General features: G+C 37.8%; 1 protein-coding gene across 1 annotated transcript; it reads right to left on the reverse strand.

The window, feature by feature from the left end:
• Positions 1–199: 199 nt before the first annotated feature.
• Positions 200–13271, reverse strand: PCID2 (PCI domain containing 2). The gene is made up of 14 exons (XM_018084248.2): positions 13216–13271; positions 11638–11727; positions 10263–10336; positions 9519–9584; positions 8954–8995; positions 8424–8478; positions 6735–6838; positions 5922–5997; positions 5659–5800; positions 4477–4577; positions 2334–2407; positions 2044–2169; positions 1758–1881; positions 200–792 (listed from the first exon to the last, which is right to left on the reverse strand). Exons 1-14 carry the CDS (start codon positions 13249–13251, stop codon positions 703–705), a joined length of 1200 nt encoding a protein of 399 aa, XP_017939737.1. The 5' UTR covers positions 13252–13271; the 3' UTR covers positions 200–702.
• Between the last annotated feature and the right edge of the window lie 6 nt (positions 13272–13277).

Consider the following 13277-nt stretch of genomic DNA (forward strand, 5'->3'; position numbering starts at 1 on the left):
TGGATACGGTGGTAGTGTTTTCCCCAGAAGCAAAATAAAACAGACTATGGGTAAGTTGGCTACATCATCTTTTGTTCACCATTATAGAAATAAAACAAATATCACCAGAACTAAAAAAAAACCAAACCCATCTGTGGGCACCTACAGACAAATTGCCCACATTTACTTGAACCTGTAAGTATTACTGACACAGTAAAGCTTTTGGTGTCAAGCACTTCTCTAGTTTCTAGAGAAAGCTTGAAGAGAATATTTAATACCAGCAAGATAATCAAAGAGACTTAAAAAAAATGGAAACCATGTAAGAAAACATTATTTCCATTCTGAAGAATGGATGAACACGAGTAACAAAGGCTGACACTTCTCTCTGAAAGATAAATGCAAAAATAGTAACACAAAGTACTTTATAAAAACTTTTAAGTAATTTGTGAGTAATTTGGAATGCTTTGCTTTATTTCTTCAGGAAATACTTGGAATTATCTAGAAAGCCTGTGGAAATTATTATTTAAAAGTCAGCATTTCATTCCAACGCACTTTGTAACACTGGCAGTCTTGGTCCTTCTGGGAAAGGAGCCACAAACAGTTCCTGGTATTCCAGTTCTGGACATGAACCAGGCAATTTACAGTGTCCTTGGGGTGATTAGGAGCAGTTCCACTGGACAAGCCGAGTACCTGGGAAGCACTTGCATGGATAAGATGCAATACTCAACACACCGTTGACAGTGGAGGAAATGGGTTCTGCTTACTGACCACAAGCTTCTGATGCTGGTGGGATATGTAGCCTTTAATGTGACCCTGGCAGAAGGAGAAAAAGGGAGCATTAGTACGGGCAGCTGGTAACACAAGGCCTGTAACCTAGGCAAATACCTATAACCTAACCACAGCAGTGTGTGTATGCTCAATCACTGCTGCACTACTGAACTTAATATCTATAAGGGTCCAATTTATGTCAACTCGGAGAGTAAGCAGAAAGTTGGAACCATCCCTGTGTTTGGGTACTACCTACCCTCTCAGTTTGAGGGCCTCTTGCCAGGGCCCCCTATTGGTCTGCTTACATTATCTTGAAGAGACACAGCTTTACAGAAGTGTTTCTAAATTTACTCTTTGTTCACTTTAAAATGAGGATTTTAATCAATTAGTATTCCACACCTAATAAAGTAAATTACATAGTACTTCCTTTTCAAACATTGTGCTGCAACACTGAAAGAAATCTTCCAGTGACCTACACCACATCACATAATCTGTTTCATTTTCTTGCTGAAATCACAGTGCTGCTCCAAAACCTCTGATTTAATAGAAATCTTTACATTTCAAGCCTTTATCTGTTCATGAGTAGTTGAAATCCCCTTAGAGTAAAAGACAAAATGTGGAACAAACCCAAAGAAATCTGACTTTATTTTTTTCTAATGTTAGAAGGTCAAGAGTCTCCTACTTCAAATGCAGAACAAATCCTTTTTGGTCCCAGTTAAAATGTTTGTATTTTTAAATCAATATTTATGCATATATAGAAAAAATGGCAGTACCAGATTTGTAATGTAAAATTCAATTTTAACTGATTCCTGCAAAAAAAAAGGCAGGAACTAGAGGAAGTCCTCAGGGTAAATGAAAACATTTGACTTTGAGCACAAGTGAATCAACTGTTTTACACAAGAAAATGTGGGATTACTGATGTGGTTTTTGTAATAAACTTTTATTCTCTGTCCAATATTTTTTACTGCCTCATGTCTGGAAGGACCACACAACAAGTGGTCAGCACATACCATGTATATAAGGTTAGCTAAAATGCACTGGACTTCATCAATATCAACATCCTCTACTTGCATGAACTTCAGGGCAATCAGAAAGGCATCTAGAGATAGCTGATGGGTTTTGAGTAGTAAATATCTGAAAGACACAACAGAACAAATGTGTTATTGAGAAATACTTAAAAATTCTGGTTCTTAGAAAAATAGCCTTTCTACAATAAATTCAATTCAAGAGGAAATCAGGTCTCTCAGAGGGAACTAAGGAGCATATATAACCAAATACAGGTTTTGTTATGCTTACACTTTCTTAAAGAGATTTCTGTATGTGATGATTTTCAGCTTCTCAAGGATAAGAAAGATTCCACATCGAATAAAGAAGGTCTCATGCTTTGTCAGAGCATCATTCAGTAGAAGAAGATTGCCTTCACTGCAAGGATGAATAAATTAAAAAATAAGAAGGTCTCACCCAAATGAGAAAAGAAATTCTCTGACTTGGTAGGAATATGCATCCCCTGCCTTCCTCAATGATCCCAAATAAATACCTTTTACTTAATACTTTGTGAACACAAAGCAACAAAACAGGCATCATACCTCACAGACTTTGTTACTTCAGCAAACTGCATAAGGTCATACTTTTTTAAGAGCTGAACTGTTGGCATATGGCCCTGAAAAATAAACGGTTTCCAAGTTTTCCAGGGTAAAGTCAAATGCATTTTAAATAGAATCTAATAAGCTACAAGAAATTTGTGAAGAGAAAAAGACAAATGTTTAGCCACTTTTTTTTGCTACAGAATAAGAAGCAAATAAAAGTATTTGTAAGACAATCTCTTTGTCCCTGTCAAACACTTTGTAACTCAACTCACAATAACTACTGATTTCCCATGATTTAGGGAGCCTTCATACTTACTGTTAGGAAACAGCTATCAAATTTGTAAAATCAAGATCCCATGCCATGAGGCCTATGCAGATTCAAATTTTATGTCATGACTGTATGATCTAATCTGCAAACAGAAGAACTGTGGAAATACCAAGCATTCCTAAGGGAATACAAACAGTGCTGTAGCACTGTCAAATGCCAGCTCAGTCTGTAGCAGAGATTTTATTCTCTCTGCCTCCATGTGGAAATAAAAATGTCCCCTCAAAAAACAAGCACCACCACCAACCTCCTTTCCCCCTTCCAAAAAAAAAAAAAAGAGAGAGAGAGGAAATGTTAAATTTAAAGAAACAAAATTAATTCTCATTGCTGAATCAGGTAAGACTGAACCATCTACACTATCAAAAGGAAACTTTGGTTTTTCCCCATGCACAACAAAGATCAGATTGCACATTGACTTGGTCAGACTTTAAATTTAGTTACATCATGCTATGCTGTTGGTAACTCCTTTCCTGGATGGAGGATTAGCTGAGAGCAGAACTCGGCTGCATGTTTACTTGAGAGCTGCTAGGAATTAAAAAAAAAACAACATCCAAACTATTTTAGCACAGTTTAAGGTTAGTGTTAATGTTTAGGCTCTGATTTAAAAAAAGTAACTGTAAAACCAGTGACTTTTATCTAGTTTCTTTAGTGGCTCTTGTACATTAGAACTGCTCCAGAAAAGCCACAGTAATTCTAGACACTACCAAACCCACCAGTTTAAGGCACCCAGTCAGGACTGTGACAGTTTTTAGGAGGACTGTTAGTTTTCCTTTATCAACCCTACCATTGATTGATCTGAAAGTAACCAATAACAAAGTCAATAAATAAAAAACAGAAAAGAGAAGCCAATTATCATACCCATTATGCTTCCCCTTTACCCACTGGACACAGCAAGGGACTGGACAGGGAGCATTGAATGGAAAAGGGAGAGTGGTCACAAATAGATTGTGGCAACTCAACAGAGGCAGGTGATAACATTATCCATGGGTAACTTTCGTAACAGGGTTGGGAAGAGGAAACTCTAAAGTCTAATTCTTGTCCCCTCAGTTACACTGAATTAATTGTTAGCATAATTGCACTAATTCAGGGATAGACAAATATTAACACAGCACATGGGAAAGGACAGGAACAAGAAACAGATGTGTTTCATTCTTTTAACAGAAATACAAAATTATCAGATACTAACCAATCTTCAGTGATTTTTCCAAAACCAAAATGCTCTACCTCATGACCCTTCTGACATGGGCAAATATACAAAGTGCAAATAGAAAACTCAAAGACAGGCTGTGGCTGTGGCTCTCAACAGTCCTCAGCCATCTGTTTGCACATCCTCCTTTCTTCCACTAGGTGAAAGAAGATCAATTTATCCTAGTGAATTCACACATTCCCTGGCTCGTCTGTGCAGCTGATCACCAGAGATGCACACTGCTACCTGACAGAAGTTACACTGTTAAGTGCTTCTCCAAAGAACTCAAAGATATCTTTCTTACAGAAGTATCATCAGACTGCACCTTCAGGAGGGGTGGGAGGAAGGTAGGGGGAAAGGAGGAACAGGTTGGTTTTGTTAAGGTGGGCCGGGGAGGGATTTGTTTGTTTGTTTGGCTGTGTTTCCACCCCTCCATTTCCCCTTTCCTGTTTTGCTATAAATGACAGCTCAACTTTTTTGTCCTCAAACAACAAAGTGTGCATGTGCTGGCTCTTACAGGGGTAAAACACAGCCTCTGAATTCCAGTAAGGGAAAACCAAGAACAATACTGAGCATCAGGTTTACTATCTGTGTGTGTGTCCCCCTCCTCCCCTTAAATAACATCTACTCACCAACAACATTTTTACTGGCAGCAGGTAGATCAAAATCATTCTTTTATTCTTCTGGCTTGATCGGTGACAGTGCTCAAAGGCAAATGACAGATACTCTTCAGCTGCAGACACAAATGCAAGCACCAGTAACATGAGTCAACAACAAAAACAGATTAAAACTGTAACTCAAATTCTGTGCTCAATTTCCACCTCTAGCTTGAACATGACATCTGAAATTACATAAAAAATAATCACACCAATCAAAATACATGAAAAAAAATTGGAGATTCACACAAAATACAGAGTATTACCAGAAAAGTAAGTTCTCCTTCATAAAGTCAAAGAAAACTTGCCAAGGTCTGGATATCAGACATAACAGTTACAAGCAATATTGGAATTTTCAGCTCATTTCTGTAATATTATTGTGCTCCTATTACAGGAGCAGAGAATCTCAAGAAGCGCTGATGATACAGCACTCTATTTTCTAAATTCAGATTAGGTTCTTCAGTGGATGAAAGCTGCATGCAATGCACACATCTGCTGAGCTGCAGAAATGTGCCAGCAAGACCACACAGCATAACAACATGAAAATCTCTCAGCAATTTCCAATAACAGATAAAAATGACAAGCCTGACAGGCAGAAGACAGTGTTAAGAGTAACAAAACCAGCTCCAGAATAGATTTTGGTCAGGGGCTTCAGTTAATGATGAAGTTGTACACCTTACCTCTAGAAGCATTTCTATTAGTGAAATCTACTAGAAATCTATGAAAAGCAGTTTCTACATCTTCCAAAATCAATGCACCGAGCAATTAATATCTACATTACAGTTTGCTGAAGATTTCCTACATGGCACACAGCAACATGAAGAGGACAAAAGAGCTGCAAAGTCTCCTTTGTGAAACCTTTTACAAACCTATTCTTCTGGATGGTCATACATTTTGTAATGCACACACATAACACATAAGACTACAGGGAACCTCACTGAACCTCATGCAAATATTTTAAAACTGGACATATACTACAATTAGAAGTGTCACATAATCTCATCTCTGTTCTGAGTCTGTCTGTGGGCCTTTCAGCATGACTTTCCTTTAATCCATGCGAACACAACTGCATCTTCAACTCATGTTTTGAGTCACATACAACATCAGATTTCACACCAAGCAGAAAGACTTTCAATGTGTCTTTCTGGCACACAGTACCTTGCTTAAAGTCACTGTCAAACATGGCTTTGCGTCCAACATAATATTTGTACGTAACTCGCTGTGCCATACTATATTCATCCTTCAGATTTGAGCTGTCAATTGCTCTAATTAAGGGCTTACATAGATGGAGTTTGTTGATCTGTTAAAAAAAAAAATTGCATTTTACTTAGAGAGTGTAGATAAACAGCATCATATAAAAAAGGGTGGGTTTGACTTAGAATATGAAATACAGAAAACAGCTTACCAGACTTGAACCCTACCTTAAAATAAATTTTAAACAGCTGATTAACAAGAAACAACATGCCCCACTTTTTGGAGTCTTCAATGCCCGCTCGTCTGTCAAAAGCAAAAAGAAAAAATCTACTAGTACGGAACCCTTTAAGAAAATAACTATTTTGTCTTTATAGTAAATTCACTTAATAGATATTTTATGGATTTTTAGGGTAAACATAGGTGTCTGAAAATAAAAGTCACTGCCAAATTCCTTAAACTCTTTATAGGCATACCAGCATTGTCAAAACAGAACATGTGTTTCCATATAAATACCTCTGCTACATTTTTTCTCAATGCCATGAAAAGGTGTCATGCAAAGTACTATCCATCTGCATGAGGGCTCTCACTCTAGTCTGCAGGTAACACATACACTAGTACAGCAGTGACTTATAATATTTGAGATGAAAGATTGGGAAAAAAAGCATTTTTCCACTTCAGAAGTGTTAAAACTGCAAAGACTGGAGACCAAAGTTTTCATCTTTCATTAGGCTTTTCCATCTAAGCCTAATGGAGCAAATTTCACAATTGAACAGGGCACAAAAGCACTAATCACCTTTTCTGAGAAACAGGGACATAATCAGTCCCTCCCAACGACATCTGCTGGGAATGCAGCCTGAAGCGAGGGCTCTCTATTTCTAGTCAATAGTCAGAGAGAACAGACTAAAAATTACAGGAAACAAGACTCAGAAGTCTTTATTCTTACCCATACATGGCCTTAGTAAGTGGGAAAAGCTAAAGTAAAGTTCATAAAGCTCTTAACAATTTCGTAGTGCAAGTTCTATAGAGGGTCTTTCACTTACGTGTCACTGGCACAGACTCGAAAACAGCTCATCAGTAGTTCTGCTGCTTTTTCCAACATGTCACCAACCTTGCTTTTCCCTTTCTTCACAAGCTGTTGATCTGCCTAGAATTACACAGCAAGAAACAATATGTAATTCTACATCCTGGTTTGCTGGGTTGCAAACAATTTAGTTCCTTAATACAGCATTTTATAAAGTATTATAGCAATAGATTTGTCATGCCTGCTATCTCCCAAATCTAGAAGGCAATCAGGCTCACGGAATAAAAGGAAACACTTGGAGAGGCTCCTGAACATGTACCAAATCTAATACACAGGAGGACAGTCCTTTGAAAATACGTAAATCTCAGAAACCTAAATTCAGGTTCAATACCTGAAGTGGAGCATTAAAACTTCAACTCAAGTTTACAAAGACCAAGAGTCTGGAAAAAAATTACGGAGTTTGAGTTTTAGAATTCCTTATTCAGTTTCTCTCCACAGCCATGAAGACTAGACTTTATTTCTAAACCATATGCAAAATTTTCCAGTAGTAATGCACAATGCTGAGACCTGAGACTTCCAGAAGAAACATAAAACCTATGTTACAGCAGCAAGAGAAAAAAAAGAGAATTCAGTTGTCAACACATGGGAAAGATCCGTGCACTGACTAATGCAGAACTTCAACAGAAAAAACATAGCAAGTAGGTATTTATTACTTTTTTAAAAGTTTTACTATGGTGCTTGCACTCTCACTAGCTGAAACATAACGAAATGGAAATGCATCCTCTGCTACAGAAGTCTTCTCTGCATTCACATCCTTTGAATATACTACAGTTAGAAGACAGAGTCCAAATACTTCCAGTATGACTGGTTCAACATTCCCCTTTCTCATGCATCTCAGATATATGGATTTGTCTCATTCAGACTGAGAACTGAGACTTGTTACAGAGCAGTCACACACACAAAAAATATTCTCTGTGCAAGCATGCCACATGCGTGGTTTCGTGGGTAAGAGTGACAAGAGCACAAGAGTGCTGAGTGGATATTATCACAAAAACTCTAACCTAACTTGAACTTTAGCTTCACCTCTTCAGGTAAAGTGACTAGGAGCAAATCACAACTCTGCCACTTACCTTGGCCTAGCAGTTCTCAATAGATCTCTACCCAAGCTACTTCAATTCACCAGCACAAGAAAAATAATGTAAATTTGGGGATTATTTGCATGTCAGCAGTTGTATAGCTCAGAAAGGGCTCCAATGAGTATCAAAAGCAGTGCACACAGCTAGAAAAGGGGAAAGGAGCAGAAACTCCCCTCTTCAGATGTGGTGAATGGTTAGATTAGCTCAGCTATCTGTGATACCTGCACCCTTATAAAGATTTCCACCAAATCCCAAGGATAACACGTGGAAACAGTGAGTTGTGACATATGCTACTCAATAAAGAAAATATTCAATCCCTTCATGAGTTCTAAGCAATTGCTAGGAGTTGCATGCAGGTCCTCAGAACCCCTCTAGTTCAAGCTGCAAATGAGAGATGGACAGACTGAGTAACCTCATTTTTCAATAGGACTGGATGAATTTAGTTTGTCAACAATATCCTAAATAACAAGTTAAAGAACAAAATTAGGCTGTGCAATAAAGTCTAAAAAAATTTCCATTGTAGAAATACCAAACAGGTAAAAGCAATGAGGTTCTTAGTCAGATCTACTTACATTATTAGCAAAAATTCGAAGATCAAGGGCTACAGCATACATAATAGGTAAGGCCCTGAAAAAGTAAAACACAATATACTTAGTATATGCGAATCATGCAATAAGTAAAACATGAGAAAAAAGCAATTTTTTTGTTAGTTGATCATAAAATCAGAAAAGTATACATTAATCTTTAAATAAAGATGGATGCATTTTTTAAAAGGAAAGTTCTTCAAGTTCTCAGCATTTTATAAATCTACACTGCAATTATTATTTCTGAAGCCTTTTTTAATGTGACTTTTTAAAATACTAACTCCCTTTGAATAAACTCTTCACGTGTTCACTTACGGACCATTCTACATAATTAGGTGCAGATGTTTAGTTTTCACACTTTTGAACATAAAAACTCAAACATGCAGCAAAAGCAATTAGGTTGGATTTAAGTATCACTAGGGATAAATAAAAATTATAGCCATAATTTTATTTGACTACTACAGTATCAAATGGAAAAGATGAGTCTAGTTTCTAGAAGCTTTCTATGATGTACTCACCAATTTTCTTCTTTATGTGCCTGAAATGCTCGCAGGAAAGATGTAATGTATTCAGGAGAATTTAAAATGCCATGACATGAAGCACATATTTAAGAAACAGCAGTTGAATGGTACCATATATTACTACATGAAAGACTAGAAACCAAAAAAGCATCAAGTAGTTGAGGATGCAAAGACACATTATGGAAGAACGTGAGCACAGCCAAGCATTCCTTCATGTGGCAGCAGCAGCAAGAAACACTGGCCAGAGATAAGATAGAAGCTTCTTTAGCATTATTTTCCCCTCTAGCCAAGTATGAACTGCAAGGTATATTAATGATTTGACGGTTTTCTATACTCTGGGAGAAATTAATTTTCTATTTGAGAGCCAGGTGACAGATTCCTTCTTAGCGCTACAGAAAGTTGAAAGAAGAGTGTATCTGGATTTCCTTGCTTAGGAACCTAAGCAGCTGAAGTGGAAGCAAATCACATTCTATTAGATTTTTAGAAGGCATAAGGAGAACTTTTTCTACAAGAAGACAGAATTAATCTGAAAACAATATACAAGAGTTATGGAAAAGGATATTGGACAATAACTGTCTGGCATTTGTATGCTTCTATAAAATCATGGTTTCCAACAGCATAAGTACACCTGTCAAAGAAAAAGTGCATTAGTGCATCAGAAAATACATGTAAAACAAATATTTCTTTTTGTCTCTTAACAGGCATAAAGTTTTACAGTTTATTTAAGAGACACAGAAATGTGATTAGAATGTTCCTAACAAAATGGCACAAGTATTTTAACAGAGCACTAAGTTTGATAATTGTAGAAAACTGATCCAAGAGATGGACAAGGATTTATTAAGCTAATACTTACTGAAATGGTTAGCAAGATTAGATAAAAAACAAAAATCCAAGACTGTTGAAAGAGAACTAAAGACTATGTTAATGCAATTTTTTTTAAATAAAAGTCTCACAGAATTACTTAGGTACTACAGCTGCCTTAAGAGTACTTTTATGACTAAAATTCCCTTTTAAAAATGTTTCTTTTATTTCATTGAAAATTCTTATGTAGCTAGTGCACACAGAGCAAGGGAAACACTGAAACCAAAGCTGTGCCAAAGGCTATATGCAGATGACTGCCAGGTACACAGAGCAAACTTTATATGGAGAGGAGAAAGTCTTTATTTCCTGCAGCTCTTTAAGAGTAATAAATACCAAGTTTCCAGATGTAAGCCCTTTAAAATAGGTAAGTAAACTTAAGGATATCTCCTTCCCCATCCCTGCTGGATGCCTCACAAGTGACTTTACATTCCAGGCCCATCTTTACCTTAAGTGGGCTGAAAACATTTCATCATATGGTGGCTCCAAAACTTGTTGACACTTCTCCTCTGGAGATGGAAGCTAAGTATAGAATAAAATAAACATTAAAGGAACATCCAATGCACCAGAAACAGAGTGTCATATGGATATTTTGTCATGGCAGTTTTCACAGAATCACAGAATTGTTAGGGCTGGAAGAGACCTCTGGAGACCATCTGGTATCATGGCATCTATCAGAATCTTAAGTTATATTAAAAATCACATTCAGTGCAATGAATTGCTACTGTGCATTCTGTCTCCAGAACCTGATCAGAGCCAGCCTCAAAGTCATGGCTGGGCTTCGCAAACGAAGATTTGGGAAGGCTCTATCCACGTTTGTTACAGGCACGCTGGTGGTTTATGAGGCCATTACGACATAGACATAGCCGGTTGCAAAAGGCACAGCAGAAAGACTCCTTAGGTAGTATCAACAAGACACGATTCTTTCTGCGTTGTCCTTTCTCCTCAAGAGTGATCCTGTGTGTGTTCTCAAAGGCATCAGCAGCATTATAGATGGTGTGTCTCCAGACCTCCTGACTGGAGGAGACCAATTATGTTGATCAATATGGCAGAGGCTGAGATGTTGTTTCAGGGAGTCCTTGTATCTTTTCTTCGGGGCTCCTCTCCTGCGGCAGCCGGTGGCAAGTTCACCATAAAGCAGGATCTTAGGGAGGCGGTGGTCCTTCATCCTGGAGATGTGCCCTGCCCAACACAGCTGTGTTCTCAGTAACATGGCCTCAATGCTTGTGACTGCTGCTTGTTCTAGAACAGATGTATTGGTCACATAATCTGACCAGTGGATGTTTAGGATTGTACAGAGGCAGCGTTGATGGAAGCGTTCTAGGAGACGCAGGTGGTGGTGGTAGATGACCCATGATTCAGAACCATATGAGAGAGTAGACAACACTATGGCTTTGTAAACACTGATCTTGGTACTTTTCTTCAAGTGTTTATTACGCCACACTCTTTTATCAAAGGTAGCCTTAAGTAAAAGCATTTGAAATGCACAGATCACAAACACCAGGCCCTTCCTTCCCCCTGTTTTTTTTCTCTATAGTCACTTCCACTCTGTCATGTTAATTACTAATGTAGACCTGGTGAGAAAGGACTTTCAAGACTGTACCTATCCAGAACACTAAGAACCATTCATGAAACAAAATAATTTAAAAAAAAAGAAATATAGAATATCCCTGTAAAAAGAAAAGAGAAGCAAAACTACAAGGGGATCCTGCTCTGGCCTATGAAACAGGTTCCTGAGATTTATCTCCAATGGAAAGGAACCCACATAGAAAGCTAGGAAAACTGAAAGCAGAGCAAAAGAAAGATCAAAACTAGATTCTCACCTGTAGTCTTGGGTTTGCTACATGTGGATGTTTAAATGATACTAATTCCGCACAAAATTGTCCATCTCTGCTGTCAATGGCTTCTTGTACCTACCAAAGTAAACAGCCTCATTACAGAATAAAATCCAGCAATACACACACAATATATTTACACAACTACAGAAGTCACCTTCTTGTTACCACCGTTCATCCTCATTAATATCCACTCAAATCTGAGTTTTTAAAGGTTTAAAACTGAATGAGTAATTTTGTATTTTCAATACACCTGTTTTCAAAAAGGTCCCAGAGAGAAGGCAGGGTGAACACTATTGTGTTTTTTTCCTTATTTGTAGGATACAAGCAAATCAGAGGATCCCCACACAACGTACATGGGCTTAGCATTGTGAAACAGCAGTTGTGAGCCATATTCCAGTTGGACTCATGGGCATCAAACACGGATGTGAAGTTACAATCCTTGAGAAATGCTTTAGAATAAAGTCAGGCAGACTTAAGATGTAGATATCATTCAAAAGCAGTATCTGATATTAGACTGGCATCTATACAGAACACTTCTGAAATCTGTTAAGACTGTCAGTGTTATATTCTGTGGGAGAATGGTTTAATTCTGCTTCCTGCTAAAGATAACTCCTTGTAAACATTAGTCTGCCTGACCAGTTTATTGTGACATCAAAATGGAAATTTCTTCAGTTGTGGAAGTAGTTTTAGATATTACTTCTTCTGAGTTCATTTCCCACTGCTTGTGCTTTATTTGTCATATTTTTGTGTCCCAATATGGAAAAAAAATCTTTTTGCTGTATGGAAATATATATCAAATGGGAAAAAAATTATAGACTAAAATATCAGCAAAAGAGGAAAAATCAGCTGTTTGAACTCTTTCAAAAATTGGCAGTGATTTTTTCCTTCAGGAAAAGGAAGAGCTAATTTTGTGGTGTTTAAGTAGTTTTTTCCTATTAAATATTCAGCGTACTGTCCACTGGACAAGATGTTGACTTTTCAGAGCAGATCATTGTCCAGAGTGATCTCAAGATGCTCCATTTTTGGAGACTAAAACCCAAACAATTGCTCTCTTTTTCTGCCCTTCACTTAACTGACTTGACTGATGTCAGGTGCAGTAAGATAACAATGATGAGAATGCAGTGGTCCCGAAAGAACCAGCAGGAGTGGACACTGAAAGCTTGACACTGACAATTAAGTCCAGATGGTGTCCCTGTGATTCTGCTCCCGTTTCTCCATCCTCTCTGCCGTACATTCAGTATCTCTGCATTTCTGATCTTAAATCCCTGTGTTTCTCGAATCCCTGAGCTGCACCTGTTCCTGCACTCTCTCACCATCCCTCCGTGTCGGTTCTCACGGATAAATTACCTCGCTATCCATTACACCAGAAACCATCACACCTTTCGGGCATTCCAGGTACAGGCCCTCGGCACTCAGACGGCGTGTGTAAAGAAATATATTTCTTCACCACATCGCTCGTTCTATTTCTAAAACAAGACAACCTATTTACAGCAACGCATTTACACCCACATACTCAGCGCCCACAAATTAATTTTAAAAAAAATCAGAAAAACTCTGGCTTACTTGCTGCAAATACTGATTTATGGTGATGTGCGCCATTAAACCGTAAGCAGGCAAGGCAAGAG

Source organism: Manacus vitellinus, unplaced genomic scaffold (assembly GCF_001715985.3).
Source record: "Manacus vitellinus isolate BGI_N305 unplaced genomic scaffold, ASM171598v3 scaffold_7_pilon, whole genome shotgun sequence".
Classification (NCBI taxonomy): domain Eukaryota; kingdom Metazoa; phylum Chordata; class Aves; order Passeriformes; family Pipridae; genus Manacus; species Manacus vitellinus.